The sequence below is a fragment of the Hippocampus guttulatus genome, chromosome 6 (assembly GCF_054856545.1).
Source record: "Hippocampus guttulatus isolate MCC_2025c chromosome 6, RoL_Hgut_1.0, whole genome shotgun sequence".
Lineage (NCBI taxonomy): Eukaryota > Metazoa > Chordata > Actinopteri > Syngnathiformes > Syngnathidae > Hippocampus > Hippocampus guttulatus.
In genome coordinates, this window is record NC_141266.1 from 25745102 (window position 1) to 25770027 (window position 24926).

The 24926-nt window shown below is 55.8% G+C and overlaps 3 protein-coding genes across 4 annotated transcripts; 2 read left to right on the forward strand and 1 right to left on the reverse strand.

Moving 5' to 3' along the window:
* Positions 1-411: 411 nt before the first annotated feature.
* On the forward strand, positions 412-4770 carry yrdc (yrdC N(6)-threonylcarbamoyltransferase domain containing). 2 transcript variants are annotated; one of them, XM_086114434.1, is made up of 6 exons: positions 412-720; positions 1742-1937; positions 2694-2808; positions 2876-2995; positions 3080-3210; positions 4440-4770. In XM_086114434.1, exons 1-6 carry the CDS (start codon positions 552-554, stop codon positions 4504-4506), a joined length of 798 nt encoding a protein of 265 aa, XP_085970560.1. In that variant the 5' UTR covers positions 412-551; the 3' UTR covers positions 4507-4770. The 2 variants fall into 2 exon arrangements, with proteins under 2 accessions (XP_085970560.1, XP_085970559.1); XM_086114433.1 differs by having other exon boundaries at positions 2876-3210.
* Positions 4179-10125, reverse strand: maneal (mannosidase endo-alpha like). The gene is made up of 4 exons (XM_086114432.1): positions 9106-10125; positions 7447-7556; positions 6634-6710; positions 4179-6531 (listed from the first exon to the last, which is right to left on the reverse strand). The coding sequence occupies exons 1-4, from the start codon at positions 9581-9583 to the stop codon at positions 5889-5891; spliced, it is 1308 nt and encodes a 435-aa protein (XP_085970558.1). The 5' UTR covers positions 9584-10125; the 3' UTR covers positions 4179-5888.
* A 1543-nt stretch (positions 10126-11668) lies between these two features.
* lin28aa (lin-28 homolog Aa) lies at positions 11669-23980 on the forward strand. Its single transcript, XM_086114435.1, has 5 exons — positions 11669-11870; positions 11999-12177; positions 16476-16660; positions 19871-20119; positions 23117-23980. Exons 1-4 carry the CDS (start codon positions 11669-11671, stop codon positions 20100-20102), a joined length of 798 nt encoding a protein of 265 aa, XP_085970561.1. The 3' UTR covers positions 20103-20119; positions 23117-23980.
* Positions 23981-24926: the final 946 nt, after the last annotated feature.

Here is a 24926-nt window from a genome sequence, read left to right on the forward strand (position 1 = left end):
ACGGCGACTTGCTCGGACGCCGTCCGGATCCTCTCGTCGACGTCCCGCACCTTCGGCGAGACGTTGAGCCTGAAACAATTGCGCTCGCTTCCAGTTGCTCCGCTGACCGTTTCCACGGCGGGCGCGCGAGCGCCGTTCGCCTCGGACATCGTGGATTCCGGAGACCTCGGAGCGTTTCCACTCGGCACGCGATCAATACGAGACGAGGCAGGTGATTCAAATAGTCGTCATTTAAATCGCGCGCCTTTTCATTGGTCGAGGCGGCGGGGACCGTGAAAAGTGACCTTTTCCAATTCAGTGTTTTCAAAATGAAATTGGGCCAGAAGCTAGATGGTCCAAATGATTTAAGTTTTTAGTCGTGCGTCAACGTACTTGGGTGGCTGGCGGAAAAAGAACCAGAAAACAAGTGTTACTAGCCCTTTAAGAATGATGTCAAGCGCGCTTAAAGGGCGTAACCCGGAAGAATTCACTTCCGCATTGGCTCACGTCGTCCGACGGGAAGCGTGTTTCTCCTCTCGGACCTGTGCGCTTTCCGCGACTGACGCGGTTTCATGAAGGCTTTTCGGGAGTTGGCGGTGCAAAGAATCCAATTCGGAGGCGCTCACGGTGCCGCCGTTTGCCGAGTCGGAAGTGAAATGTGTGAACGGTTGAAGACCAAAGTGCTGCGATTGCCAACGGCCGGCGGCGACGGACCGTTTGTTCCGCAGGAACCCCCCACAGGTAAGAACACGCCCGACGACCCGACCCCCCCCCCCCCCCCCCCTTCTGTTCAGTCTTGTAGAATCGGCAACGTAAACTTGGCTGCTTGTTACGTCAGATTGAGATTGTCGTCTGCCCCCGTCGGACCGCTCTGCTACGAACGCCGCATTAACCGCCGTCGCCGTTCCCGGCTTTCTGTTACGGTGGTAGAGCCCAGAAAACCAGCGCTTCAGCTTTTCAAGTCATTGTAACGTGAGCATGGCCTGTAAAGAAAGGGCCATTTAGGCACCGGCCTTTTTGACCTTTCACCCCTCAACCCCCAAGAAAAATGAGGTGGTGATGTGATACTGCAGCTCAGGCATCGACCGGTAAATTTGCCGGTTGCTCTCTGCCCCCCCCCCCCCCCCCCCCTGAGAGAAGAAGCTTGCTTTTTCGGATGTCTAGGGGACGCCACCCCGGTGAGGTATTATGGGCATGAAGGCCCCCCGGCCGGATATGACCCAGGACACGCTGGAGAGACTTGGGATCCCTCGGGAAGAAGTGGCCGGGGAGAGGGAACTCTGAAGTAAGCGCTAGATAGTAATAATAATAGATTTTATTTATAAGCGCCTTTCAAGACACCCAAGGACACTTTACAATAACAAAAAACACAAAACAATACGGGTTGAGCAGCAGCAGCCAAAAGTGGATGCAAAGAGCTTAAGCGTCAACGGTACACCGTGACGGTGTTCCCTCACTTCTAGTGGGCACCGGGACTCGGCCATGATCGTGAAAAACGCAATGAAGGGTTAGCTTCTCCCCCCCCCCGGGATTTTTTGGAGGTGTATGTGGGTACCAGCATGTCATGTCAACAGTGGTGATAGAATTGATATACTTGAGACAAAGAGTAGAGCGGTACGCATATTTACTTCAATGTTTAATTGGAAAAGCTTAAAGAGTCGTTAACATTCGCCGGCATCGCCTTCGGAGAGAGGCGAAGCCGCTCGCGGTCGCGTTTTTTTGCCGACGAGGTCCTTGAAGGCGCAATCCCCTTTTTGCGCAGATGTCGGCGCCGTCCTGAGCCGCACGGCCGCGGCCCTGCGGGACGGCCGCGTGGTGGCCGTGCCCACCGACACCATCTACGGCCTGGCGTGTCTGGCCCAGAACTCGGCCGCCGTGCGCCGCATCTACGACATCAAGGGGCGCGACGAGCGCAAGCCTTTGGCCATTTGCGTGGGCGAAATCCACCACATATACAAGTAAGAACGTGAGAAGAGCCTCCGAAAGCCAACGAGGGCGACAAACCCGCGCCTCCGGGTCAACGTGGCGTGCGTCCGGCCAACTCCATTGCGAGAAACCCACAGCCCGCACGTTTGGGCGGATGTTAGACTCGCCGCATTTGGATGTTTTTAGGCCGTCTTGCCATTGCGAGTTGGCGACCGCGAGCGTTTCCGCTCTCCGGCGCGGCGGCGGCAAAGAGGTCGGGGACTGCGTTCTCGTGACTGGACTTGGAGCGGAAAGCACAACGCGGGCTTTGAAGGGGCGCAGCCCTCGAACACCGCTTGAACACTTTTGAAGAGGGGGGGGGGGGGGTTCCTTCATTTGGACAAAAAGGAGGCCGAAGCGGACAAGGGCCGAGGTTTCCCGCGACCTCTTTAGCGCAAAATATCGCAGACGCGACCCCCTTCTCGGCGGCTCCGTGAAATCGTCGCAAAGTGAGAAAGAGGGAGTCCCTTTGGCGCGCGACGACACGGCCGCCGCGCGTTGTTCGCGGCGAAGCGAAGCGCGCGCCGCCGTGGGGAAAACGCGGCCTCGACACGTGCGCCGAGGCATCGCCGGCGGCGGGAAGGCTTTGGCAACTCTCGCCATCTCCTTCCCGAGCGCGGCATCTCGGGCGCTCGGTAAAGTGGCGCGGTTTGACGGCGAACGCCGACCGGGCGTCTCCGCGGAAGGCCGAGCGAGATTGCCGATTAAAAAGGGCCCACGAGAGCCCACCCTCTTGCCCCCGCGCGCAGGTACTGTCAGGTGAAGGTGAAGGAGGACCTGCTGCGCGAGCTCCTGCCGGGCCCGGTCACGCTGGTGCTGGAAAGGTCGCCGGTGCTCAACAGAGAGCTCAACCCCTTCACGGCGGTAAGCGGCGGCGCGCCCCACGCGGCCCCTTCTTCTTGCCTTTCTCACGGCGCGCGCCCGCACTCAGCTCGTAGGCGTCCGCATCCCGGACTGCGCCTTCATCCGCCGTCTTTGCCAGATGTGCGGCGAGCCCCTGGCGCTGACCAGCGCCAACGTCAGCGCGCAAAGCAGCACCGTGGCCGCCCGCGTAAGTGTTGACGCGCGAGAGGAGACGGCGGTGGCCGCCGCCGCCGCCCGCGGACCTTCGGTGCTCTCTCTTTTTCATTTGAAGGAATTTGAAGATCTTTGGCCCGAGCTGGCCGTGGTGGTGGACGCGGGGCCGATAGGGGACCGCAGCCGGCTGGGCTCCACCGTGGTGGACCTGTCCGCGCCCGGCAAGTACCGGATCATCCGAGCCGGCCGGTGAGTTCCTCCTCTTCTTCATTTCAACACCGGCAAAAGGCCGACCGGCCGTCGTGTTTTGCTTCATTTCGTTCCATTGCGCGAGCGAATATTCGTCACGTATGCGGCAAGGCCGTTGAATAGCATCGGGGCAAATTACTTTGGGCAACGATTGCGTCCCCCCCCCGAATAAAATCCATAGCTGTCGATATTTCTTTTGAAAATCTGAATAAACAAAACAAAGTCGTCGTATTCAAGAAAAGCCCGTTCTCAAACGCGCAAATACGACATCCGTTCCGCGCCAAATGTTTTGGGGTCGCGCGGGTCGAAGCGCGCGGGGCAACCCGGCCGGCTTTAACCGAAAGCGCACGAAATCGCCGATTTGGGGTCGGTCGCCCGCAGCGGGAACCGCCGCCTTTGGCGCCGAGCGAGACCGCTCTCGCGAGCGGGCTTTGCCGGAAGCCGGCCGCGCGCCTTTCCGCTCGGCGCGCCGCAGCTCCGGAGAGCCCCGCGCCGCGTACGGCGCGCGTCGCTCCGACCCCAAGAGGCTCGCTTCAACTTTTCGGGGGCGGTCCGCGGTCTGAACCGAAAGCAAACCGACACGGCGACAAGTCGCCAAACCAATACGGCGGGACCTCTACTTACGACCGTCTCTCGGAGTTACGAAACGCCCCGACGGGAAAATATGGCCTCTTGTCGCGAAAGGTAAAAATACAGCGCGGGCTGCCCGCGGCTTTCCCCGAGGCCGGCGACTCGGAGCCGCCGCCATTGGCCGAGGGGGACCTCCGCCGCGCGCGGAGGTCCATCGAGAGAAACGCGTCCGTGCGGCGTACGGTGGTTTGACGTGCGTGTGAAAAAGCGCCCGCCGCTCGGGCGATCCGAGGTTGCCGTGGCCATTTTCCGAGGATCCCACCGAAGCGGTTGTTGACGAAACGCCACTTGGGGGGGGGACGTGGACTAAAGAGGGCAAAAAAGTTGACCGAGCAGCCTTTTTCTTCTTTGCTCTCTTTATTCTTTGTTTGTGACATGCAATCATCCTATTGTAACGCGGACTCGTTTTATATTTTGACGCATTTCTACGCTTTCGAAAGCGTTTGTGTCCGAATTTTGGGGGGGCTCGCAAGGGATGAGGGCATTTCCATGCAAAAGGCCGATGACTTTTGGAAGTGGGGGCGCCGCCCGCGCTTGTGCCGTGGCTTCTTTGCGTGCGCTTGAGGAGAAAGCCCAAAAGCCTTCTGCCCGGGTCCTAGTGCCTTTTCCTCCACCGTGGACGTGCTGGAGGGCAAATACGGGCTGGCCGCCGAGGACTCGGGATGACCGTCCGAATGGCGAGGGAACGCACCATCAAGCTCTTCTTCTCCTTTCCGAATGCCGCATCTTGTCGTCGCCGACTCCGCCTCCTCGTTCTCACCGGTCACGTGTCACGTGCCGGCTTTTGGAGGATTTCTGTTTTACTGCTTGAACCCCCCCAGAAGAGGGGGGGGGGGGGCTAGACAAAGTGGGAATGTGTCCGTCACCGGCTTTCCTCGGGACGGTTGCCTCAAAGCTGTTACGGGTGTACAATAAAAGCTGATCTGCAAATGTGTCGGGGGCCTCATTGTCGCACGCGCGCACAAAACACGAGAGGGAGGCGGCCTCCAAATTCGCAGTGGCCAAAAGCGAGCGAGCGCGTGTCCGTCCCGCCGGAACGAGCCCCTTTTGGTCCACGCGCCGAGAAGGCTGCGGCCAACCGCGCCCGCTTGCCGGCGCGACTCGACCGGACTCTTTGAAATGCGGTTCTCGGGGCCGCGGTCCAGCCGGCGTCACGGTTCAGTTTTCGGTCTGGCCAGCGGGTGGCACGAGCGGACTTGCGGGCGCACGCCCGCTGCCGATGGATTGTTATGGGACGGTGTACTGTATGGAAGGACTCTTCTGTTGTCGGAGTATTGTTTATCGCCATCCTCCGACAGCTATTTTGGCTATCCGTCTCGTCGCGTTTTGGCTTTTGGCTTCTCGGGACCATTTATTTTGCCTTCGTGATTTGGCTTTTCTCGCGTGCGTTTTGATACGTCCTTTTTCGTTTGTCGACTCGGTTCTCGTTTTGTCCCCTCGCCTTTTGTCGCCGGCGCTTTTTGTCATTTGTCTCGTGTTCTCCCCGCTCCCCGTTTGGACCGGCGCTTTATGTTGAGTACGTCGTCAAAGCGACAATGAATTGAAGTATTCGTTTGTCACGGAGACCTCGTTAGCGTCTACGTCTTTTGGGATTCCGAACTTTATTCGGCTCGCCCGAAACGCGACAGCCAGACGCTCGCGCGCCGATCCAACGTCGGTCTTTTTTTTTCTTCCCCTTTTCCGCTCGATCGCCAGATTTCGCCGCTTGCAATCTTGTCGATTTAGCGCCGGAATAGAAATCATCATCGTCACTTCGTTTCGCACGCGAACGGACGTATTCGGAGCGGGCGGCTCGGCCGCAAAGAGCGCGCGACCCGTACCTCGGAAATACGGCCGCCCGCTCGGCGACGGAGAAAAATGGCCACGCGCGTCCGCGGCGGACCGCCGGCGGTTTCCCACTCCGATGTACTCTGTACCCGCGCGTCTTAGGTTTTGAATGGAGACCCGAATTCAACCGAAGCGGAAAGGGAAAAAATGGCAAAGAGCGTGACAGTTTGCAGGTTGCGCGGCGGCGGCGGCGGCGCCGGATCTCCCCGCCCGCGCGGGCCTCACAGGAGCCAGCGCTCCTTCTCGCGGTGGAATTTCTCGGCCCAGCGTCTGGTCAGCTCCAGGTAGCGCTGGGGCCCGTGCGGCCGGTAGTCCAGGTAGACCCTGGCGGCGGTCTTCTTGGGCACGGCCCTCTCGATCTGCGTGCCCTCGTGCCACTGGTTGAAGGAGGTGACGGCCAGCGCGTCGGGCCGCGCGTCCAGCGCCGCCCGCAGGGCCGTCTCGTAGTAGCGGCCGCCGACGCGCTCGCGGGCGCCGCGGCCGTTCCAGGGCCGCACGCTGGCGTCGGCGTAGCCCGGCCCCGCGCCGGGCACGAACAGCAGCTCGTTGTCGTCGCAGAAGGCCTTCAGCGCCTTCCAGTTGCGCTGCGACGAGCCGAAGGAGAAGCCGTTGGAGGCGAAGTAGGTGTACATGCCGTCGAAGCCGCCCGCCGCGATGTCCCGCTTGTGGCGCTCCTCCACCATCAGGCCCAGGAAGACGCCGTCGTAGGCCGAGCCGCGCAGGCTGCGGGCCCCGCCCGCCGTCAGCAGCTGCGACCAGGACTCCGCCGGCGTCAGGTACGAGTCGTAGACGTAGAACAGGGGCAGCCTCTTCCCCGCGCCCGACGCCGCCGCCGTCCTGTACATGGCCGCGTGCCGGCCGTACCTGGGGGTGAGCGGGACAAAGTCCGCCGGGGAGTCGCTCTCGCCGGAGGCCCCCGCGCCCGGGCGGGATCCGAGCGGGCGCTCGTGCGTGCGGTCTCCTTACCTGTCGATGATGTACTTGACGTCGTCGAGCACGCTCTGTTCGTTCCGTTCTCTGTACGGTTGGATGTGAAACGCCACCTGCGAGAAGAGCGGCCTCTTCACCGCGGAGCAGCGGTCCCTTTCTGTCTTTGGGGGGGTGGGGGGGGGGTTGTACTTTTCAACCGACGCGGGCGACGGCAGCGTAGCGAGCGATCCCAAGTGACGCGTACGCGAACGCTTCGGAAGCTGAAGGGTTCAAAGGCCACGGGCGCGCCTTTTCCATGAAACGCAAGAAGACTCGAGGACGGCTCCTTATCTGAAGCGGTCCGGGACCGGGGTCTTCAAGCGTGCCGTTGTCAAATGTGGCTTCTTTCATCGCCGGCGGGCAGCCTTCCAAGCTTTCAACGAGCCCGGCGCTCGCCCCCATATTCCCGCCGCTTCTTTTCCGAGCTAATTGGCAATCGGTCCACCGTCGCTGGGCTCGTACGTTCGGTCCCTACGGTGACGACTCGTCTTGCAGCAACCCGCCCCAGCCCATCCTTTCTTGTGCCGTCCCGTCGCCGCAGTAGGAACGGAGCTCTGTTGTGAAATGACGAGCCCGTCTGGCCTTTCCGTACCTGCCTCTTGGTTATCGGCGGGGCGCGCGACACTCGAGTAGCTCCGATGTCACATGATTTACCAAACCCGAAGCGCGCTTATCGTCCCCGACCGTACACGGGCAACGCCAACTAAAGTTTTATCGTCGTCGGATGCACGCGCGCAAACGTCATCGGGTCGAAACGCCTCCGAAAGTGCTAAGCCAGAGCGACGACGCGCGGTTTGATTTTGTTCTTACCTTGAGATTGTGTCTATAGGCGCCGTCGAGTATGGAAGGGACGAAATCTTCAGTGGGTTCCCCGTTGTCATCGGCCATGCCGGGAGGGTACCAGGACAGCACCAGAACCCCTGCAGAACCATTCGGGCAAATCCTTTCAGAGCGACTTCAGCGTCCCAAAGTTGTGCTACGTGTCCTGCTAGATGTAGGCTGGTAAGTAAAAGCATTATTGCCAAGGGCAGTTCATTCGGTCTTTGACCACTATTCAAAATGGACGCAATTTATGTGTGTGTGTGTGTCTATATATAAAGTGAATCGGAAAATGGATGGATGGATATACATATACATACAAGTGTGTGTAAAATGTGTTGGTTAGAGGTGGTGCTAACACGGCAAGATAGCGCGAGCTTCCTCGGGGGCAAATGTTTGGGGGTGTTCAAGAAGTCAACCCACGTGGTCCGTTAGCGGACACTTGGGATTGTGGCGTCCCTCGGGCTATGGCGCACGAGCATGAATATTTCAGCCAGCGGTGCCGTTGGACACAACATGAGTCACATCTCAACCAAAGCGACTTGACAAAGTCGAGAATGCTCACTTTGAAGGTGCACTCAACCTCTTTGCGGGAAACGGAGCCCTGCCGCCAGGCGGCGCCTAAGCAATTCTTTTCGGACCGAGTCGAGCAACAAAAAGTAGGCTGGGGGCGACGGGGGTCCTTTTTTCAGCAGAGGATTAGAGGACGGGTTCCCAAAAGTACAGTTTAGTCGGATTTAATGTTATGTTGTGTGCACTTTGGTACGGTGCTAATTCTTTTCTACCTATTCTGAAAAACGTATGACACCAAGAATGGTGTTGCGGGGGGGGGGGGCGGCTGGAACAGAGACTCTAATCCATTTCATTGGGAAATTAGAAATCGTCACTGCGCATCGACAAAGATATTCGATGGCAAAAGATTTCCGAGTGACTCCGGCACGCCGCACATGGCGAAGGGAGCTGTCCGTGGTGCTGGGGGATTTGCTTGCGGGATCAATTCCGCAAATTTGCAATCAACGCTCAAAAAGTCACCGAATTTTAGAGGGATATATAAATCCGGGCGCTGCTGCTAAAATATTCACACTCGGTACTGAAAAAAAAGTCAAGTATTGAACTGACTCCTTCACTGAGAAAAGTAGAAGTCATGTCACTGTCAATCATATCAACCAGCCCTTTTGATGATTTACAACAAACGCGCGCTTTTGTTTTCCAATCCAGAGCGACTTCATGTCGCGTCAGGCTGTCAATCAAAGCTGTTGACAATGTGGATTGTCAAGTGACCAAAAAAAAAAAAGAAATGCTTGTTTAGCCAATTCTAACATCTGGGGGGGGGGGGGGGGCAGCACACCCTTACTTGTCTGTGTTTATGGATGGAAATGATGATTTTGTGTGTTGAAGTTGTTTTAAGGAATGAAGCAGCGGATGGGGGCAATATGTTGCGTCATCGTTCAGACTCCCGCGTCACGTCTCGCCCTCAGATGTCAATCGATCGGCCGATCAACGAAAGGTCGAAGCGGCCGCTTGCTCTCTCTCTATTCGCGGCTTTGTCACGTCGTCGTGTCGTCATCTGGCGAGGCCGAGAAACGCGACCGAGTCACGCGGAACGCGAAGGCTCGAGTGAGCCCGGCCGCCGCCGAAACGTTCGCCTACCCGCCGCCGAAGCCGCGATCTGCTCCATGTGGGACTCCAGCACGTCCGGGTCCCTGGAGCTGTACGGGCCCAGCTCCGGGTAGAAGCTGGAGCCGATGTCCTCGGGCGGGACGTGCCTCCCCCGCGGGTAGCCGGACGCGACCTTCGGGTCCCAGTGCGGCACCAGGACGTGGTCCCAGTGCACGTACTTGCCATCCCAGCGCGGGGTTCCGTACCACGCGTAGTAGAAGATGTGCACGTCGTCGAAGACCCTCGGCCCCGGAGCCGAATCGGACACGGCGCCCGCCGCCTCGGCGCGCCGCCCGCCGCGCGAAGACGACGGCGAGCTCCGCCGCGCGGCGCCCCGCTCCGGCCTGTTGGGAACCGGAGCCGAGAAGCCGTCCCCGGTCTTGAGTGTCCGGAGTGCCATCATGGCTCCCAAGATGAAGACCGCGAAGACGAAGAGAGCCGCGCAAGCTCTTCTCCGCAGCCGCCCCATGCTCGGCGCGATGACCGCTTTTGCGCTTGCGGATGTCTTGACCAACCGTCGGCCTCGACCGGAGGCTCCGGCTTCTCAGCGGCCCGTCTCCGGCGAAACGCAGCCGCGCCGCCTACATGCTCGCCAACCCGGCTGGCTTCCTGCGGGCGGGGGAGGGGGGGGGGGCTATCGCAGCATCCGCGAGGGCGCATGTGCGTGCGCGCGTTGGTCTCGGTCGGGTTGGGCGCCGGACGCCACTGACGGTTTCCGGTTTGGGTATCACGAGGTGATTTGTAGCGACGCCGAGCGGATGAAGTCGAGAATTACTCTGAACGCAGGTGGACGGAAGAAATATATAAAGAAGAACGGCTTCTTTATATATTTATAAAGAAGCAAAAAAAAAAAAAAGACATGCGTGCGTGTGTATGTGTATGGGAACGTTGGACAACGATGGAAATTCGAAGAGAAAACAAAGTTTGTGCGTCAGTGACCTGAATCCTCACTAAACAGCACTGGGGCAACTCGTCTTCTTCAAAAAAAGACTCTTTGAGTTAACCAATGCCAGGCCCCGTTGAAGTTTCCACTCCAGCAAGAATAAGACGCTTCCACCTTGCGTGTTGAAAAATGGAACTTTGCCGAGCCTTTCCGTCCGCTCCCTTATGCTGAACACCGATTGGCAAATGTGTGGCGTGAATGAAACCGTCGGAACAAAAAGAACGCGGCAACAATGCGTAGACCGACAATCCGACGGGATTTTTTCAGTCATGTTTTCTATATCCTCGGGTGTCAAACAACTAGGAGTGGATACAACGCGTCATTATCGATCCCGCGAGTGTTGGAGGCAGGACACGCCCTGCTGAAATATGATTGGCTGCTGCGTGCAGTGCAGGCAGTCGATCAATCGATTCTGTCCATCTTTCCAGCCCCCGAAAGCAGCCTGGCACGTGTTGTTTTTTTCATTTGGCTCGAGTCCAGCAGGGTGCTCTCACTCCCCGCGTCACCCCCCCCCCCCCCCCATGACTGGCTCTTCCATTACATTGCTAAACACAATTAAACACTTTATGAATGGCCGCTGAACAAGACTTAAGACGCGGGAAAGGAATGATTGACTGCAAGGGCAGCTTCTGCAGCAAGCCACAACATGTGGGGGTGTCTGTGGATATTTATTTACACACACACTATTTTGTTGGGTGTCTTTTTTTAAGAACTCAATACAATCCTGTTTTAGAAAAGTACATTCAAAATAAACTTTACATTTATTTGTATTTAACGTGATTAAAACAAAAAAGAACTCCAAACACTGTTGTGACAGCATTGCTTGTTCAATTAAAAAAAATGGAACGGGGGGGGGGGGGTCATCCCAAATAATCATTCGAAAAGAAAACATTTCATTCGTAGATGATTCAATCAAGTTGAAATGACAAATGCTCTGAATGCATCGCTGTCCATCGCACGGTCTCATTTTTGTTTCAGTCCCAAATCTTTCCTCGTTAAGGACTTTGAAGGACACTTTTCCAAGTCCTGCAAAGAAATCGAAGCGTGCGTGGCTCGTCCACTTCCGGGCGTTGTCCTCCAAATTTGGACAAAACCTGCCCGCCCGCCTGCCGTCAACGGGCAAGTTGACGTCACCGAGCCCAGGTTGGATTTGGCTTCGCACTCTCGCGCTTGTTTTGTGTTTGTCGGTTTTGCTCCTTCCACTTCGGTTTCCGAGCCCTTTTCTCAGTTTGCTCGCCGTATTCCGGGGAGGGCGCGCGCAGGAAGGCCGCAGCCCCATTTCGAAGCCACAGTGAGGCGGACGTGCTACCTCGTCGGCCGCCCGGTCAACAACAAAACAATTCAAATCAACGTTGAAGACGAGAAATGCGGTCGGACGACGTGGGAAGCAAAAATGGAGGAAATGTGCCAGAGTGGGTGCCAAAAAGCCAAAGGGCTCTCGTGAGCGTTTGAAGGCGAAGCCAAACGGGCCCGAAAAGGGAAATGAAATCAAGCGGCTGATCGGGCGACGCCGAGGAAGGAGGCCGGAGACGACCCGGGGGATGGGGGGGGGGGGGGCGCTTCTTTCTCTTGACGCCGTCTTACTTTTGGGGGCTGCGAGTGGGCCGAGGGATGAGCACCCCAACCCCCCTCAGGGTCATTGTTTCACCAGCGCGGACCACCCCCCGCCCCCTTCCGCTTTCTCCCGCTGCTCCCGCTTCACTTTTTGGGCGATCGCGGCGACGAGCGACGTGGATCGCTGCGTGTGCGTGGCTGCTCTCATCTTTTCTTTTCGGACGAGACATGGGCTCCGTTTCCAACCAGGAATTCCCAGGTAGCGTCCGCCCCCCCCCCCCCTTCCATCCATCCCACGGTGCGCCCGTTAATTGATTAATGAGTCTGAGGTGGCGTCTCGTTTGGCATTTGCGCGTTGGTTTTTGAATGTGGCTCGATTTGTTGAAGGCGGCTGCAAGGCGGACGAGGACGAGGAGGGCCCCGGCGCGGCCGAGGAGGACTCGCAGCCCCTCCGGGGCCTGGGCTCGTGCAAGTGGTTCAACGTGCGCATGGGCTTCGGCTTCCTGTCCATGACCAGCCGGGACGGCGTGACGCTGGACGAGCCCGTGGACGTCTTCGTGCATCAGGTACGTTCCACGCCATTCTTAGCAAAGGAAAAGGACACGCAAGAAACCAAAAGCCAACTGAAAGAGACACCCCCCCCCCCCCCCCCCACGGACTCTTCTCTTTGGAACGAACGAAAATCAAGCAGGGATTTCGTTCGTTGTCACGACGTGGTGACTTTTGTGCTGGCCTCGGCTTTTTTTCTCCCCTTTTCCTTTTTCGTTGGTGGTCGTGGAGTGGGGGGTTGGTTCCGGCTCCCTGGGTGTCGTTTCCCACTGGGGGTGGAAACACGTGAAAGCGCGGAGGGAGCGCAGCCCCGATGCTGCCTTTCCACAGTCTCGTTGTTGCCATTTTCGGATGATGATGATGAGGCAAAAAAAAAAAGTTCACTCGACCGGCTTTCTTTTTGTCGTCGGCAAAGTGTCTTTTTCTTTTCTTAGACGCTCCCTGCCTCCATTCAACTTTGGATGAATCCCGTGACGCTCCCAATCAGAATCGTTTTGCTCTTCAATAATACGCCCATTCAAATCAGAGACTGTTGTTCTCATTATGCCCCCCCCCCATTCTTTTGAATGAAAACGGCCTCTCGATTGGATTTTTTTTATTTTTGGGGGGGGGGGGGGGCCCTCATCCAGAAAGGGAAACCTAAAATGGCAGCATAGTGAAATATTGTCAGTGCTTTCTTGGCATTGTGGCGCGCGCGGCGCGGCTGCTCGGAGGCGACTTCTGGGCCGCCTCGGTCGAGGCCGCTTGCGCCACCGTGCGCGCGGCAAGCGCTGTTGTTTTCAAACTCTATTCGGCCCTTTCCGCATTTCTGATGAGACAAACTTCCAAACCTATTCTAGACGTGTTCAGAATGACTTTTCACCCCCCCCTCGCCAACAAGCGCAAGTTCTTTCCGAACAATCCCACCCCCCCAAAAATGCTCAAAGTGACCGAGGCATTCCGTAAGAAACGTTCACTCGCTCTGCGTTTCCAAATGGAAACTTTTGGGCTCGTTGCGAACTTCTCGAGGACCGTCGCGCGCGTTCCCCAAACGTCGGCCGTCGTATTTTCCGCCAAAGACGTGCTCGACGACAACCGGCCTTTCTCGAGCCGTTTGCCACCCGATGACGTTCCGCCCGTTCGTCCGATTCCCAAATGCCAAGATGCTTTTTGTCGACTTGGCCGGTCCTTCCCCGCGTGGCGGCGTTGCCCCACGTTGCCTTCCCGCTTCCACATTTCTGCTTCCTATTTTCCCGCGACGTTGACCTGGCGGGGAGGCGTGGCCAAACGTGGCTGTTTTTCACCGTCCAATTGCCAAAGCAAGCGATGGGAAGGCGCGCTCCCTTTCCCTGCTGCTTCCTGCACGTTTGCCGGCCGCTTCCAACCTCAAGTCTGGCGTTGCGCATTCCTGTGACCCTCCGCGGCGCTTCTCACATTCTCTACCGTGGGGGGGGGGGCTTTGCTTCTTTGGCTGCGCTATTTGGCGAGACTCCTCTCTCTTTGCGTCGGGCGGATGAGCGGCCGAGCGAGGATTGCGACAAGATCGGGACTTTGCACGCGAATGAGAGGAGAAGCCGCTCGCTCGCCGCCTCCTTCGCCTCCGGGTTCCTGTCGTAAAATCATCCCCCGCGCACGCTTGTGTTGCCGGAAAGAGCTCTTGTCGCTTTCACGTGCGGGAAGAGGAGTCGTGGCGAGTTTGGCTTTCAAGTCCAGACGGAGGCAAAGTGCACGCAAATGCTCCCCCGAGGGGAAGCTCGGTGCTGCCGCCAATGCCCGCCAAAGACCCGTCGGTGACACGACGAGCTGGAAAAGGCCAATTCATTTGGCGGGCTGAAGTCAAGGCGCCGCGTCCCGCCCGCCTCGGCAACGGCGCTTCGGGTTGAAGCTCGCCATCCTCTTCCCCGAATCCAACGCGGGCGATGCGGAAGCGACCGACGGCCGCCTCCTTTTGCCGCGCGCGCGGGCGCCAGTTATGCCGCGTGCCATTGGCGGATTCTCAAATGTTAGGGCAAGATAAAAAAAGAGTGCGCGAGGAGGCCCGGTCGATCGAATTAGTGGCCGCGTGTCACCCAAAATCAACTGCCAGGATCCCGCGAGCCTTTTGTGCGGGCGCACAATGGGCCCGTACGTGTGAACGGGGCACCCCTCGGCCCGTGACCGAGCCCCTTCTTTGTCTCCGTCACGGTCCTTCCCTTGGCCGCTCCGGCCCCCCGACGTCTTCCTCCGCCGTCGCGCGAACAAAAGTCCGGCGCCGCGCGACGCTCCGAAGACATCGGGTCCGTCCCGGAGGACTTCGACCTTCCTCGCCTGCCCGAATGAGCCGGCGGCCGTCGATGACCTTTCGTTCGGCGGGAGGGGGCGGCCGGGGTCGCGAGGAAGCGGGTCACCGTCAGATCCCGATGGGAGCGGTCGACGGCGCGGCGTCAAACGGGTGCTCGAGAAACTCGCCCTCCCTCGTACTTGTCCCGCAAAGCTCACGCGCGTCGGCAAAGTCTCCAAACCAAACGTGCGGTGCGGCGCCGCCCCGTTGAAGATTACTGCCAAAGTAAACATCAAACCCAGGGAATCACTCCACCACGTAGCCCGAGCTTGAAGTCGGCGCGAGTCGGTGGCCGCCGCGATGCCGTTTCCGCACATTTCTCCCCGAAAATGTTCGTCCTTAAACGGTGTCAAGTTTCCCGCACGGCACAAAGTTCCAAAGTCATTTTTCAATTTGCCGATCCGAGGCCCTCTTCTCGCGGTACGTCTCGGGGCTCACTCCAGTTGAATGGAAGCCTGACCCGGTGCCCCCCACCCTCTGTTTTTTTTTTTCATTGTCATTTGATTAATTCGGCAAGTCAACCGGCATCCCGCCCCCCCTTTCTCCCTCTCTTGGCACGCGTCGTTACACAAACCCCGAAATTAAATCGCAAATCAAGTTGTCGCGGGCTTCCGCGCGGGGGGGAGGGGCGGGGGGTATCAAAGGAAGACATCAGTCAGAGCAACGCTTCCCCCGCACCACCCCCCGCCCTAAAACTTTTAATCTCGTTCGTCTTTGTGCCCAACAACCATCCGAGGAATGTCATCCCGATCAGCAACCCCCCCTTGCCTTGCCTTGCGCCTAACCCCCCCCCCCCCCTTGCGTCCTGCACTTTAGATTTGAGCGGCGGTGGCTGCGTTAGCCGAGTGGGGGGCTGCAGTGTGGAATGCTGCTCCTCCACCCTGAGAGCAAGGTGGGGGGGATGGGTTGATGGTTACCCGCATCAGCTTGACCATTGGGAATTTGGGGGGGCGGGGGGGTCAGGGTATTAAGCAATACCATTGAGTGTATGTCACGCCGGGGGAGAGGGGGGTAAGCGCACTCTTAAATAGTAGTACGGAAGATAAGAAAAAGCCGAAAGACTGAGTGGGCAAGTCAAAGTAGTGACGCTGCGCTCTGCTCCGACAATCGCTTCAAGTCCAATCGACACGGCGGCGTTTTCATTTCGCAATTAAGGGAACAAAAATGCTTTGCTTCGCTCGGTCGGCGCCGGTGCGGTTCATTTGATATCGGGAAGAGGTGCGGTCCACATTCAGACCCCCCCCCCCACCCCCCACGACTTGTGACAAGTTGAAGTGAGAGAGCCTCGGATTCGTTTGCACTCTTCCTCGACTTGTCGTTGATGGACGCCAAAGTTGTTTGGTGGAATTTTGCGACGTCGGAGCGAACACTTGACAAAGCGGCGGTCAAAGTGCGACGTGAAGTCAGCGGCTCGATTTGAGGGCGAGAATGAAATTGTCTTTCGTCGACGCGACACCTCGCTTCATTCGCCTCACCTACGAGAGCAAAACGCGGATGCGGCGCGGGGCCGATTCGCGTCTCGCTCGTTTGTTCTCCCCCAAAAATGACACGCCGAGCAAATCGCAAAGTTCTTCGGCCCCGCGCTGTCGCGACGCGGGCGGAAAAACAAAAGAAAGTCGCGCGTCACCGTTGGGGACGTCGGTTTCGACGCGGCTCGGTCGCGTTCCGCCCGACGGATGCGCGTCCGCGACGCGGGATTGAATCCGATCCCGCATCCTCGATCCGGCCCCGGGTGGGCCGGGGGGCTTATCTCGCTCCCGTGGCCCCTTTTCCCCACTTTCTCCAAATCTCATCCCATCAAAATGGGAACCTCGCCCCGCTGGATTTACAGGCCGCCTTTTTTTCGCGTCCCGCCGACATCTGCCGAGGTGCGAAGAGAGAGAGAGAAAAAAGGAAAAATAAAAGAGGGAGTAAAGAGCGCAGATTTGTTTCGAAAAGCTCGAGTCGAGCGCCTTTGTACTACTTTGCCGCTTCCCGCCCGCGAGCGCTCACCCCTGTCGGCGTTTCCTCCCCCAGAGCAAGTTGCACATGGACGGCTTCCGCAGCCTGAAGGAAGGCGAGGCCGTGGAGTTCACCTTCAAGAAGTCCTCCAAGGGGCTGGAGTCCCAGCGAGTGACGGGCCCCGGCGGCATCCGCTGCGTGGGCAGCGAGCGCAGGCCCAAAGGCAAGAAAGTCCAGAAGCGGCGATCCAAAGGAGACCGGTGAGACGGCCCTCGCGCCCCAGAAAAACCTCCGCCCGCCTCGTCCCAAATGACAAAAGCTACTCGAACCCCAAAACGGCCTTTGCTTTCTTCTGTGCCAAATCTCAAAGGTCGGCTTTTGGGGTTGCCTTCACATGGAAATTTCTTTTGGGCTCGCTCGACATCCAAACGCAAGAAGGATTACCGCTTAATGGAACTAGAAAAGTCTAACCAAAATAAAAAAAAAACAATCATCGTGAAAAATTGCAAAACAACGAAAACCCCGGACAGAACTAAACAAACCAGTTCCAGACGGCCCCCGCCCCCCACCACCACCAAAAAATGTTTGCGATGTTTGATTTTTTTTTGAAAAGGAACGCCATGTCTAAAATTCCCTCGTCTTAACAGCAGGAATAGAATGTCAAGAATCGGAGTTTGTCCGGGGCTTCCGGTGTACACGCCTTGACCACCGGGTGGCACTAGAGTCCAGTCATGCGGGCAAACGAAGAAGACTTTCACTTCGCTCCTGTAATTGCAGTCACGCTATTTTTTTCGCGGAGGATAAAGAATGCACGCAAGTGAGCGTCCTTATCTTGCCCGGTGTCGGAAAACCTCGACGCCGGCGCCGCCCGTCACATCTTTCTTCGTCGGGCGCTTTGCCATCGGCGGCGGCCGTAGCGAAGCGCTTGACGGAACGAGGCCGCCCGCGGTGTTTCTCGTCGGGCTTTATGACTTGAAGGTTGGATTTTCAAGCGCGCGATATAAAAGTCTTTCTCGCACGTCGCGTTTGAGCGGAAGCCGGAACCGGCGGTGGCATTTCGATTCGAACCCGAGGAAAACGCCACGCGTCCCGTCGGAGGCGTGGCGGAAAAGTTTGAGGACCCGTGTCACAAACGGTGCGGTTCCAATCCCAAACGCAAGTTTTCCCCCCGGCAAGTCATTCTGCGGCTGCGTAAGGCGATGATGGCGCTCCGGGCCAGATGCTCGGGTCAAGACGCCGCAACTTTTGGCCTTTCGTGCGCGTCGAATGACGCAAATGCCGCCGAATCGCCGCCGCTTCTCGGACGCGCGGCGGCGTATGTACGCGGACCGTCCGAGAGGCTTTTCGCGCCATCGGGCGCGTCCGAAAGGCTTTGAAAAGAAGTCGGAAGCGAGCCGACCGCTTTGGATTTCGGCTTCCCCCTCGCTTTGCCCGCGGCCGCTCCCCCGCCTCGGCGAGGGATCAAAATCTTGCGACTCCCCGCCGCGGCGGACGCGGGCGCCCATCGCGCCGTCGGCTTTGACCGCAAACGGCGTCTGCGGCTCGCCCGGCGTCTCAAAGCTGCCGCGCGCGGGCGCTTCCGGTACACGACGGCGAAGGAGCGGCCGCCCCCGAAGGTTTGGGCCTCTTCCCGGGCCGCGCTCGCAACCACAAGGGCGGAAAGTTGCCGATCAACTCTCCGAATGGAAGTTGTTTTTCACAGGTTGGCGGACGCATTTGAGCGACGCCATCTTAGCCGCGCCGTGAATATTCCGTCTCGGAAAGGATCTCGCATCTGAACGGGACTTGAGCGTCCGCAGCTGGCGGGGTCGGGCGGGCAAAGGAAACCCGTTTTGTACTTCGAGACACGAGGCGTAGCGTTCTTTTTCCGTTCCGCGTTCAGCTCGACAGACGGTCCGCTGCGACCGGGGTGTCGTCAAAGGACGCTCGGCCGCGCGCCCGCTACGTCGGCGACGCGGCGAATCGTTGTTCTCGCAACGTCGCGTTTGAAAGACGGACAGAAGCCGACATTGCGATCGGGAGGATTTTGACTTGCGGCCCGGAGATGAGTGAAGCGACGCCGGCGACTGCGGAAAGCCTCACTCGAGTGGATGTGGGTCATGTTTTGTATTTTCCGTTGGCGGGCGGGGCTCCCTTCCTTGAATATCGTTCAGGCGGCCGCGTTTCACCTTCACCCCGCTGTCATTTACGATTAGAGCCACCAAGTAGTCGCTGTGAGAGTGCAGATCATTACGGTCTCAAAGGCCCCTGCGAGGCCTTTTGTGGTTCAAGAAACAACCCCCCCCCCCTCCACTCCTCCTCCTGGGCGGGCCACATTCATCCATCGATAAGATGTCGTTCACCCCTCCGGCCCGATTTTGTTATGCAGTGGTTTCATTGCTTTAGTCTGTTTCGTTGCTTATTTATTTATTGCTTGACCAGACCCCCCCCCCCCCCCCCCCAACAACAACAACAACTTAAAGCCTTGTTTGGGGTATTAGGTCCAGGCTCCGATTATTTCATGTTTTCCACGGGTGAGCAAAGAAAGCGCCGTCCGTTTAATTGATAACAGATGTAAGAGGCAAGGCAAGCGGGTGAAAGGTCGGCGTTGCCATGGGAACAATGTCGGAGTTCTGTGGCGGTGGGTAGGGGTTAGGGTTCAGAGGTCATTGCCGGCGCCCTTCCGGACAAAGGCCCGCTTCCCCCGACGACGGACGCCCAATCGAGGGCGGGGCTGTGACGCGCTCGTTTAGACGTCCCCAGCGGGCGGCGCCACAAAGCGCTAGCGGCTCATTCGTCGCTACTTCAATGGTGGCAAAGGGCAGGGGGGAACCCCCCCCCCCCCGTCCCCCCTCTCGCTGGTACCAAATGACCAGCCCACGCCCACCATCCATCTGTCCCGCGGACGGACGCGTGGGGTCTTTCTTTGGATTTTATGTCATCGAGAGGATTCCTTCCGAATGTTCTTCACGAAAACCTCCACTTTGCATCGCGGAAATAAAGCCGACAATTACAAGGAATCGGCAGTCCGAAGCGCCGGGACGCTCCCGCCGTGCTCGTTTCTTAGGCGACATCTTGAAGTCGCTGCCATCTGGGACCTGAAAAATGGACGGGGGGGGAGACTCGCTTTTCACCACGCGATACTTTCCAAAAATATCTGTCAAGATTTTTGAATTTGTACTTTTACTTTCGATTTTTATATTTCTTTTTGGGTGGAAATATAAATCCTAGAGATTCTCACTGTCCTCCGTCCTTCTTTGCAATTGCGCTTCAAAGTAAAATACAGCCAAAGTCTACCCAAGTAAAGTTTTGTCACCGGATTTAAAAAAAGAAAACAACTTTTGAACGTTTGAACATTTAATTTCGCAAGAGAGGTTGCATCGCGCTGGTGTTCATTTGGAGGCGCAACCTTTCCAGAAGTTCTGTTTCACTCTGCGAAGCGGGTCGAAACGCGCTCCGGAACTGAGGCCGGATGCTTGGCGTTCTTGCAGGTGCTACAACTGCGGCGGTCCGGAGCACCACGCCAAAGAGTGCAAGTTGCCGCCTCAGCCCAAAAAGTGCCACTTCTGCCAGAGCGTCGATCACATGGTGGCCAACTGTCCCATCAAAGCGCAGCAGAGCTCGGCCACTTCCCGGGGAAAGCCGTCCCCCTCCGAGGCCGACGGCCAGGAGAAGAGCGACCGTGCTTCCGCGCCGCCGCCTCCACAGGAGCCCTCCTATTAGGGAGAGGCCCGACGGAGGTGGGTCGGGGTTTCTTTTTTTTTTCCGAGAGGTGGGCAGGGTGGGTAGCACAGAGGCCAATCAAAGTGCTTGTCACCTCTTGGATCTAAATCAGGTTGAAACAAGAAGAATGTTTGTTGATTTAGGGTTGTTGTTTGTTTGTTGTCCTCGCTTAAACTCACGAATCGGTATTCATACAAATAATACAATCATCGGTATTATCGTGAGAATCACCGGCGTCACGCTCACTTCCGGGTGGCGAAAGAAATCCGATCGTAAGTTAACGTTACTTTGGGTAAATTGCTCGGACCCGAGGCCGAACGCCCCGGAAGTCGGCTTCCGAAAAGTAGAAGAATCCACGCGGCGGAAATTCAGAGTCGCCGTGATGAATTGACTTTTCTGTCGCCCGGATTCCTGACGCCTGCTCGCGCGACGCGGGCTAGTCCCGCGTTTTGCTTCACACTCGACAAGCCGGCCAAACTTTGGATGCGTACCTGGGAGAAAATGTCCGGATGCTTTCTCGGTTCCTCGTCCGTCTCGTGAGAAGGCGGCGCTCTTGCGATCGTCTCTCTTCTGTACAAATATTTATGACATTCATTCAATTGGTTCTGCTCGATTGGAATATTATATACATCTACATTTTATTTTTGGTGTGTTTTACAGAATTGAAAACCCCCCGCCTCTGATATAGATGGCTACAGTATATCTAGCAGTGCAATTAAAAAAACAAAAGGTTTTTATTTCAAGTTGGCGGTAATCAATCACTTACTGCCACCCGGAAGTACCCTGCCGCCTTTTGCTTATTCTGAAAATGAGGGCCCGACCAATTCGTTGGCCCGCTGAGTCAATCTTGGCCCCCCGGGGGGGAAAAATGGTCAAAAATACGCGGATATTTGGCTTTTTGGCGGGGGGGGGGGTACTTTTGTTTACATATGAAACCATAGGACAAAGATGACATGAAAGCATTGCCCACCCTCACCTTCCCCCCCAAAAACACATCAACCAAGGTTTGCCAATTTTTCTTTCTGTTGTAAAGGCAAAGTACTGTTTTAGGTCGGGGGGTTTTTTGTTTTTGATTCATGACACGTTTGTCGGATCAGTCAGCCGTAGTCTTACTCTGCCAAACGTCGGAATTGCCCTCGGCCTCAAAAAAGACAAAACCAACCCGAAACTCTGTCGGTCGGCCTCGATGACAACCTTCGGAGGAGGCGGTCACGCGGGTGATCCTCCCACGTTTTTCTTGAGCTGGCCTCTCGGGCCGTTCTACCTCATTGGTTTCGCTTTTCGACTCGGGCGGTCACGCGACACACCCGAGCCGCCTCGCTCGCTTTCCGCGCCGACCCGGCACGATAAGTCCAAGTAGTGCTCCTACGCGAGAGGCCGCCATCGCAGCCATCCGCACGAGCGTCAAAGGGAAGCGTTTTTGGCTTTCTCTTCGTGAGCCGTCTCGCGCCGCGTTATTCGTACGACTCCGATCTCCCCGCTTTGGATGAAATGCCGACAAGCGGCACCTCCGTCGGCTCCGGTCGCGGTGAGCGAGGATGTTCCGGAATACGCCGCGCCGTCGGCGCCGCGTTTGTTAGCGTGCCCAACCCAACGCGCGCACGCTCGAGAGCCTTCGTCCGCAATTCGGCGTCGCAACGGGCGGCTGCATCAGGCACCCGTGTGGACGCTCATGTCTTGGGCCAGTGAAAAATGGATGGCGGGCCGCAAATGGTCCCTGGCCCGTAGTTTGGACACCGCCGAGCTACGTGATCAGTCGGTCAGAGCGACAATTTTCCCATTGCAGTTGTCAGTCAGTGCAGAAGCTGTTGAGCGCCTTCTCATTTTTGGCTTCATGGTGGTGTGAAGCAGCAGCAGCAGCAGCAGCAGTTGCGCCCTTCTCAATACAATCGAGCGCCCATGAGAGCTTGCGTGCGGCGCCGCGCCGCAGCCACGCTTCCGCTTGGACTTACCGAGGGCTTTGGCTAGCTCTCCTCTCGATACTTGAAAACCAGGCGCGCAATGTGACGTTACCAGTGGGGTGGCTGGTGTTTTGATTCCTTACCCCTTTTAGGGTTGGGGGGGGGGGGGTTATTTTGTTTTTTGTTTTCTTTTTTTAAAGATCCAAAGCGATCCTTATTTAAGACACCGCCCTCCCAAGTGTAGGGTCATCGGCCAAACCTGCGCGGAGGAGCCCGTATGTAGAACTAGCTAGCTAAATCAGCCGGCGCTATACTCCCGTTTTACAGGAGACCCCAATTAATATATATGTATATGGAAAATTATTCTTTGTTTTGTTCGAGAGAGAAAAGGAATCACGCTACGTATTTATTTGCATCCAGAATTCTCAAGTCGGCCGGGGAACTCGATCGGTGTCCTTTGACGAGGTCTGGGGTGAGCAACGGGGAGGCCTCAAGGACTACATGAGTAGCCCGCGGGCCTATTCCAAAAATAGCTCACCAGTGAGGAGAGACCGCGACGCCCCGGGAATGTAGTCGAAGCCATCTTTTCAAAATGTCAACGTCCGGCAGCTATTTATGGTCAAGTGCGGCCAATTGATCCGTTTCGTAATTATTGTGCGAAATCGCTAAGCTGACCCTTGTCTTCTCCGAAATGAATAGCATGAATTAGAAGGTACGAAGGTAGCTCCGGCCACTTTCTTTCAAAAGCGCATCCTATCAAAGCGGTAGCCCTCCCCGTTCATCAGGAGCCGAGAAGGAGCTCTTAGTTTCAAAAAGCTTGCCGAACCCTGAACTACGTTGGGTGGAATTGAGTCACTGTGTCAAAATGGAGTCAAACGGGGCATTTCCTTCAGGGCCCACATCCACGCCTATGAGAGAACCGGATAGAAATAGGAGTTCAGAACATCCCCAAAACATTCTCCCATGGTTCGAGTCAACTCAAATGATCAATTTGATTCATTATCCTTCATTTTCCATGATTGATCCATACAGTATATATATAATATTATATTTGTCTCTTTCGAAATACCTGTCCTTTTATCTTTTTTTTTTTTTTTTTTTATGCGCTTGTAGGCTCACCTCAGGAAAAAATACGCCCGTCTTGAAAACTCAGGTAATAATTCGGACGGGTCGGAAAAGGAGTCAACGAGTGCATGCTGAATATTGTACACGCGCCCGCGGCCCTTGAAAAACCACTTGACGTGCCGCTTTTTTGTCATGTTTTTTTCCGTGACGATGGAGTTGCAAATTCTAAAGGAAGGGATGGCGACCGGGGGACGCAGCTTGAGCAGTGAATGAAAATGAGCGTCTTCCAGACTATCGCTATCGGCGCTATGCGTGTAATCTCCAGTGAGGTGCAGGTGGGGAAGGAAGAAGGCGCTGACGTGAATCTGACAGCCACTTGACTTGATTTAGAAAGTGGCTTGTGTGTCGTCTGCTACGGTGGCAGCAAAAAGCCCCTCGGTGATGTGGTGTTGGGATTCGAAATGTCACGATGAGGGGAAGGGGAACCTAAAGGCAAACAACACCTCAAAGTCATTGATAAAAGCGCATTTAACTTACACACGCTCATATGTATTGACAAACAAGGTCCCCCCCTCCACCCCCGCCCCCTCTCCCTTCCTTTGGATAAGCTTTAAAATTCTCAGGGTAACTCTTACTTGTTTGTGACCATCAGCCATTTAATGATTTTATTTGATTTTTTGTGATGTATCTTATCAATTGAGTGGCTAGAGCAACCCGCCTCAAAAAAAAGAAAAAGTTAAACCAAAAAAAAAAAAAAAAGTGCATTTATTACTGATGAATGTAAATCAATGTTTTCTGCCATGGAAACAACGATCTTGATCTCAGGCTTGTTTTTTGTCGAAGATGAGCAGCGTGTTATGTTTCGACATGTACAGATCCTGCTCCATCGCTTAATAAATATGTCAATACTCAGGCCTGGTGGTTTTCTGCAGCAGCGGCACACCGCGAACACTTCATTAGGCACACCGACACAAAATAACAATTCAAGCATCTGATCAAAAAGGCCTACTTCTCAAGAAGCTGTCTGAAGATCATGCCGACTTCTCCTCGAAGGCCTCGGCACCACCCCGCAACCCTGTACAGCTTTAATCGGTGTCCAAAATGGCATCGCCTATAAACGCATGCAATCATACAATTTCTTTTTTTTCTTTTTTTTTTTGCTTCCAGTATATTTGAAAATACTTCTGGCATAATTATAAAAATCAAACATCAAAAACAACACTTTTTAACGTTCTCATTTGTACTTATTTTTATTGAAACAATGAGATTAGAAACTTTTTTTTTTCTCTGAAATCTCTCGAGAAAACGGCCAATATTTGTAAATATAACAGCACTCTCATATGCTCGCTGTCAGTTAAATGCAGTGTACCGGACGTCCCGGTACAGTCGATGTTTTATGAATCTTGACAAGTGTTCTTTTTGTACAGCTGAGTGCGCCTCATTTGGTTTTGTTTGACTGCCCCATTAGTGGTGCATTTTGGAAAGATTTGGAAAACGATATCGCGTAAAATATGTATACATATACTGTATAAAACATTACGTTGAATAGAAAGAAATGCGTTTGTTCGAAGCTAAAGAAAACAATTGATATACTATGAATGTGTTCATTTGGTTTTGTAAGGAAAATTTGACATGTATAAATTCCACCCCTTCATTTAAATTATTTTTGATCGAGGTGGATAATTAGTCTGTCTTGATCTAATAAAAATGTAGATCAATAATTGCTATACATTCAGAAATGTTGAGAGTAACTCGCGGATATCCCCGTTTCGAAATCCCGTATGATTTTATTTCCTTTGTTTTTACAATGATCTTCTTTATTTTGAGCTAGAATGTATTTTTGTTGTATTTTGCCGAA

Bases quoted from the DNA above. Each gene is read 5' to 3' on its own strand.
- yrdc (XM_086114433.1), top strand. From the start codon at position 552: ATGAAGGCTTTTCGGGAGTTGGCGGTGCAAAGAATCCAATTCGGAGGC. The intron at 721-1,741 runs GTAAGAACACGC...CTTTTTGCGCAG, and splicing joins TCCGCAGGAACCCCCCACAG to ATGTCGGCGCCGTCCTGAGC. The intron at 2,809-2,875 runs GTAAGCGGCGGC...GCCCGCACTCAG, and splicing joins AGCTCAACCCCTTCACGGCG to CTCGTAGGCGTCCGCATCCC.
- maneal (XM_086114432.1), bottom strand. From the start codon at position 9,583: ATGGGGCGGCTGCGGAGAAGAGCTTGCGCGGCTCTCTTCGTCTTCGCG. The intron at 6,711-7,446 runs GTAAGAACAAAA...CTCTTCTCGCAG, and splicing joins CCTATAGACACAATCTCAAG to GTGGCGTTTCACATCCAACC. The intron at 6,532-6,633 runs GTAAGGAGACCG...GCTCACCCCCAG, and splicing joins GTCAAGTACATCATCGACAG to GTACGGCCGGCACGCGGCCA.
- lin28aa (XM_086114435.1), top strand. From the start codon at position 11,669: ATGAGCACCCCAACCCCCCTCAGGGTCATTGTTTCACCAGCGCGGACC. The intron at 11,871-11,998 runs GTAGCGTCCGCC...GATTTGTTGAAG, and splicing joins TTCCAACCAGGAATTCCCAG to GCGGCTGCAAGGCGGACGAG. The intron at 12,178-16,475 runs GTACGTTCCACG...TTCCTCCCCCAG, and splicing joins TGGACGTCTTCGTGCATCAG to AGCAAGTTGCACATGGACGG.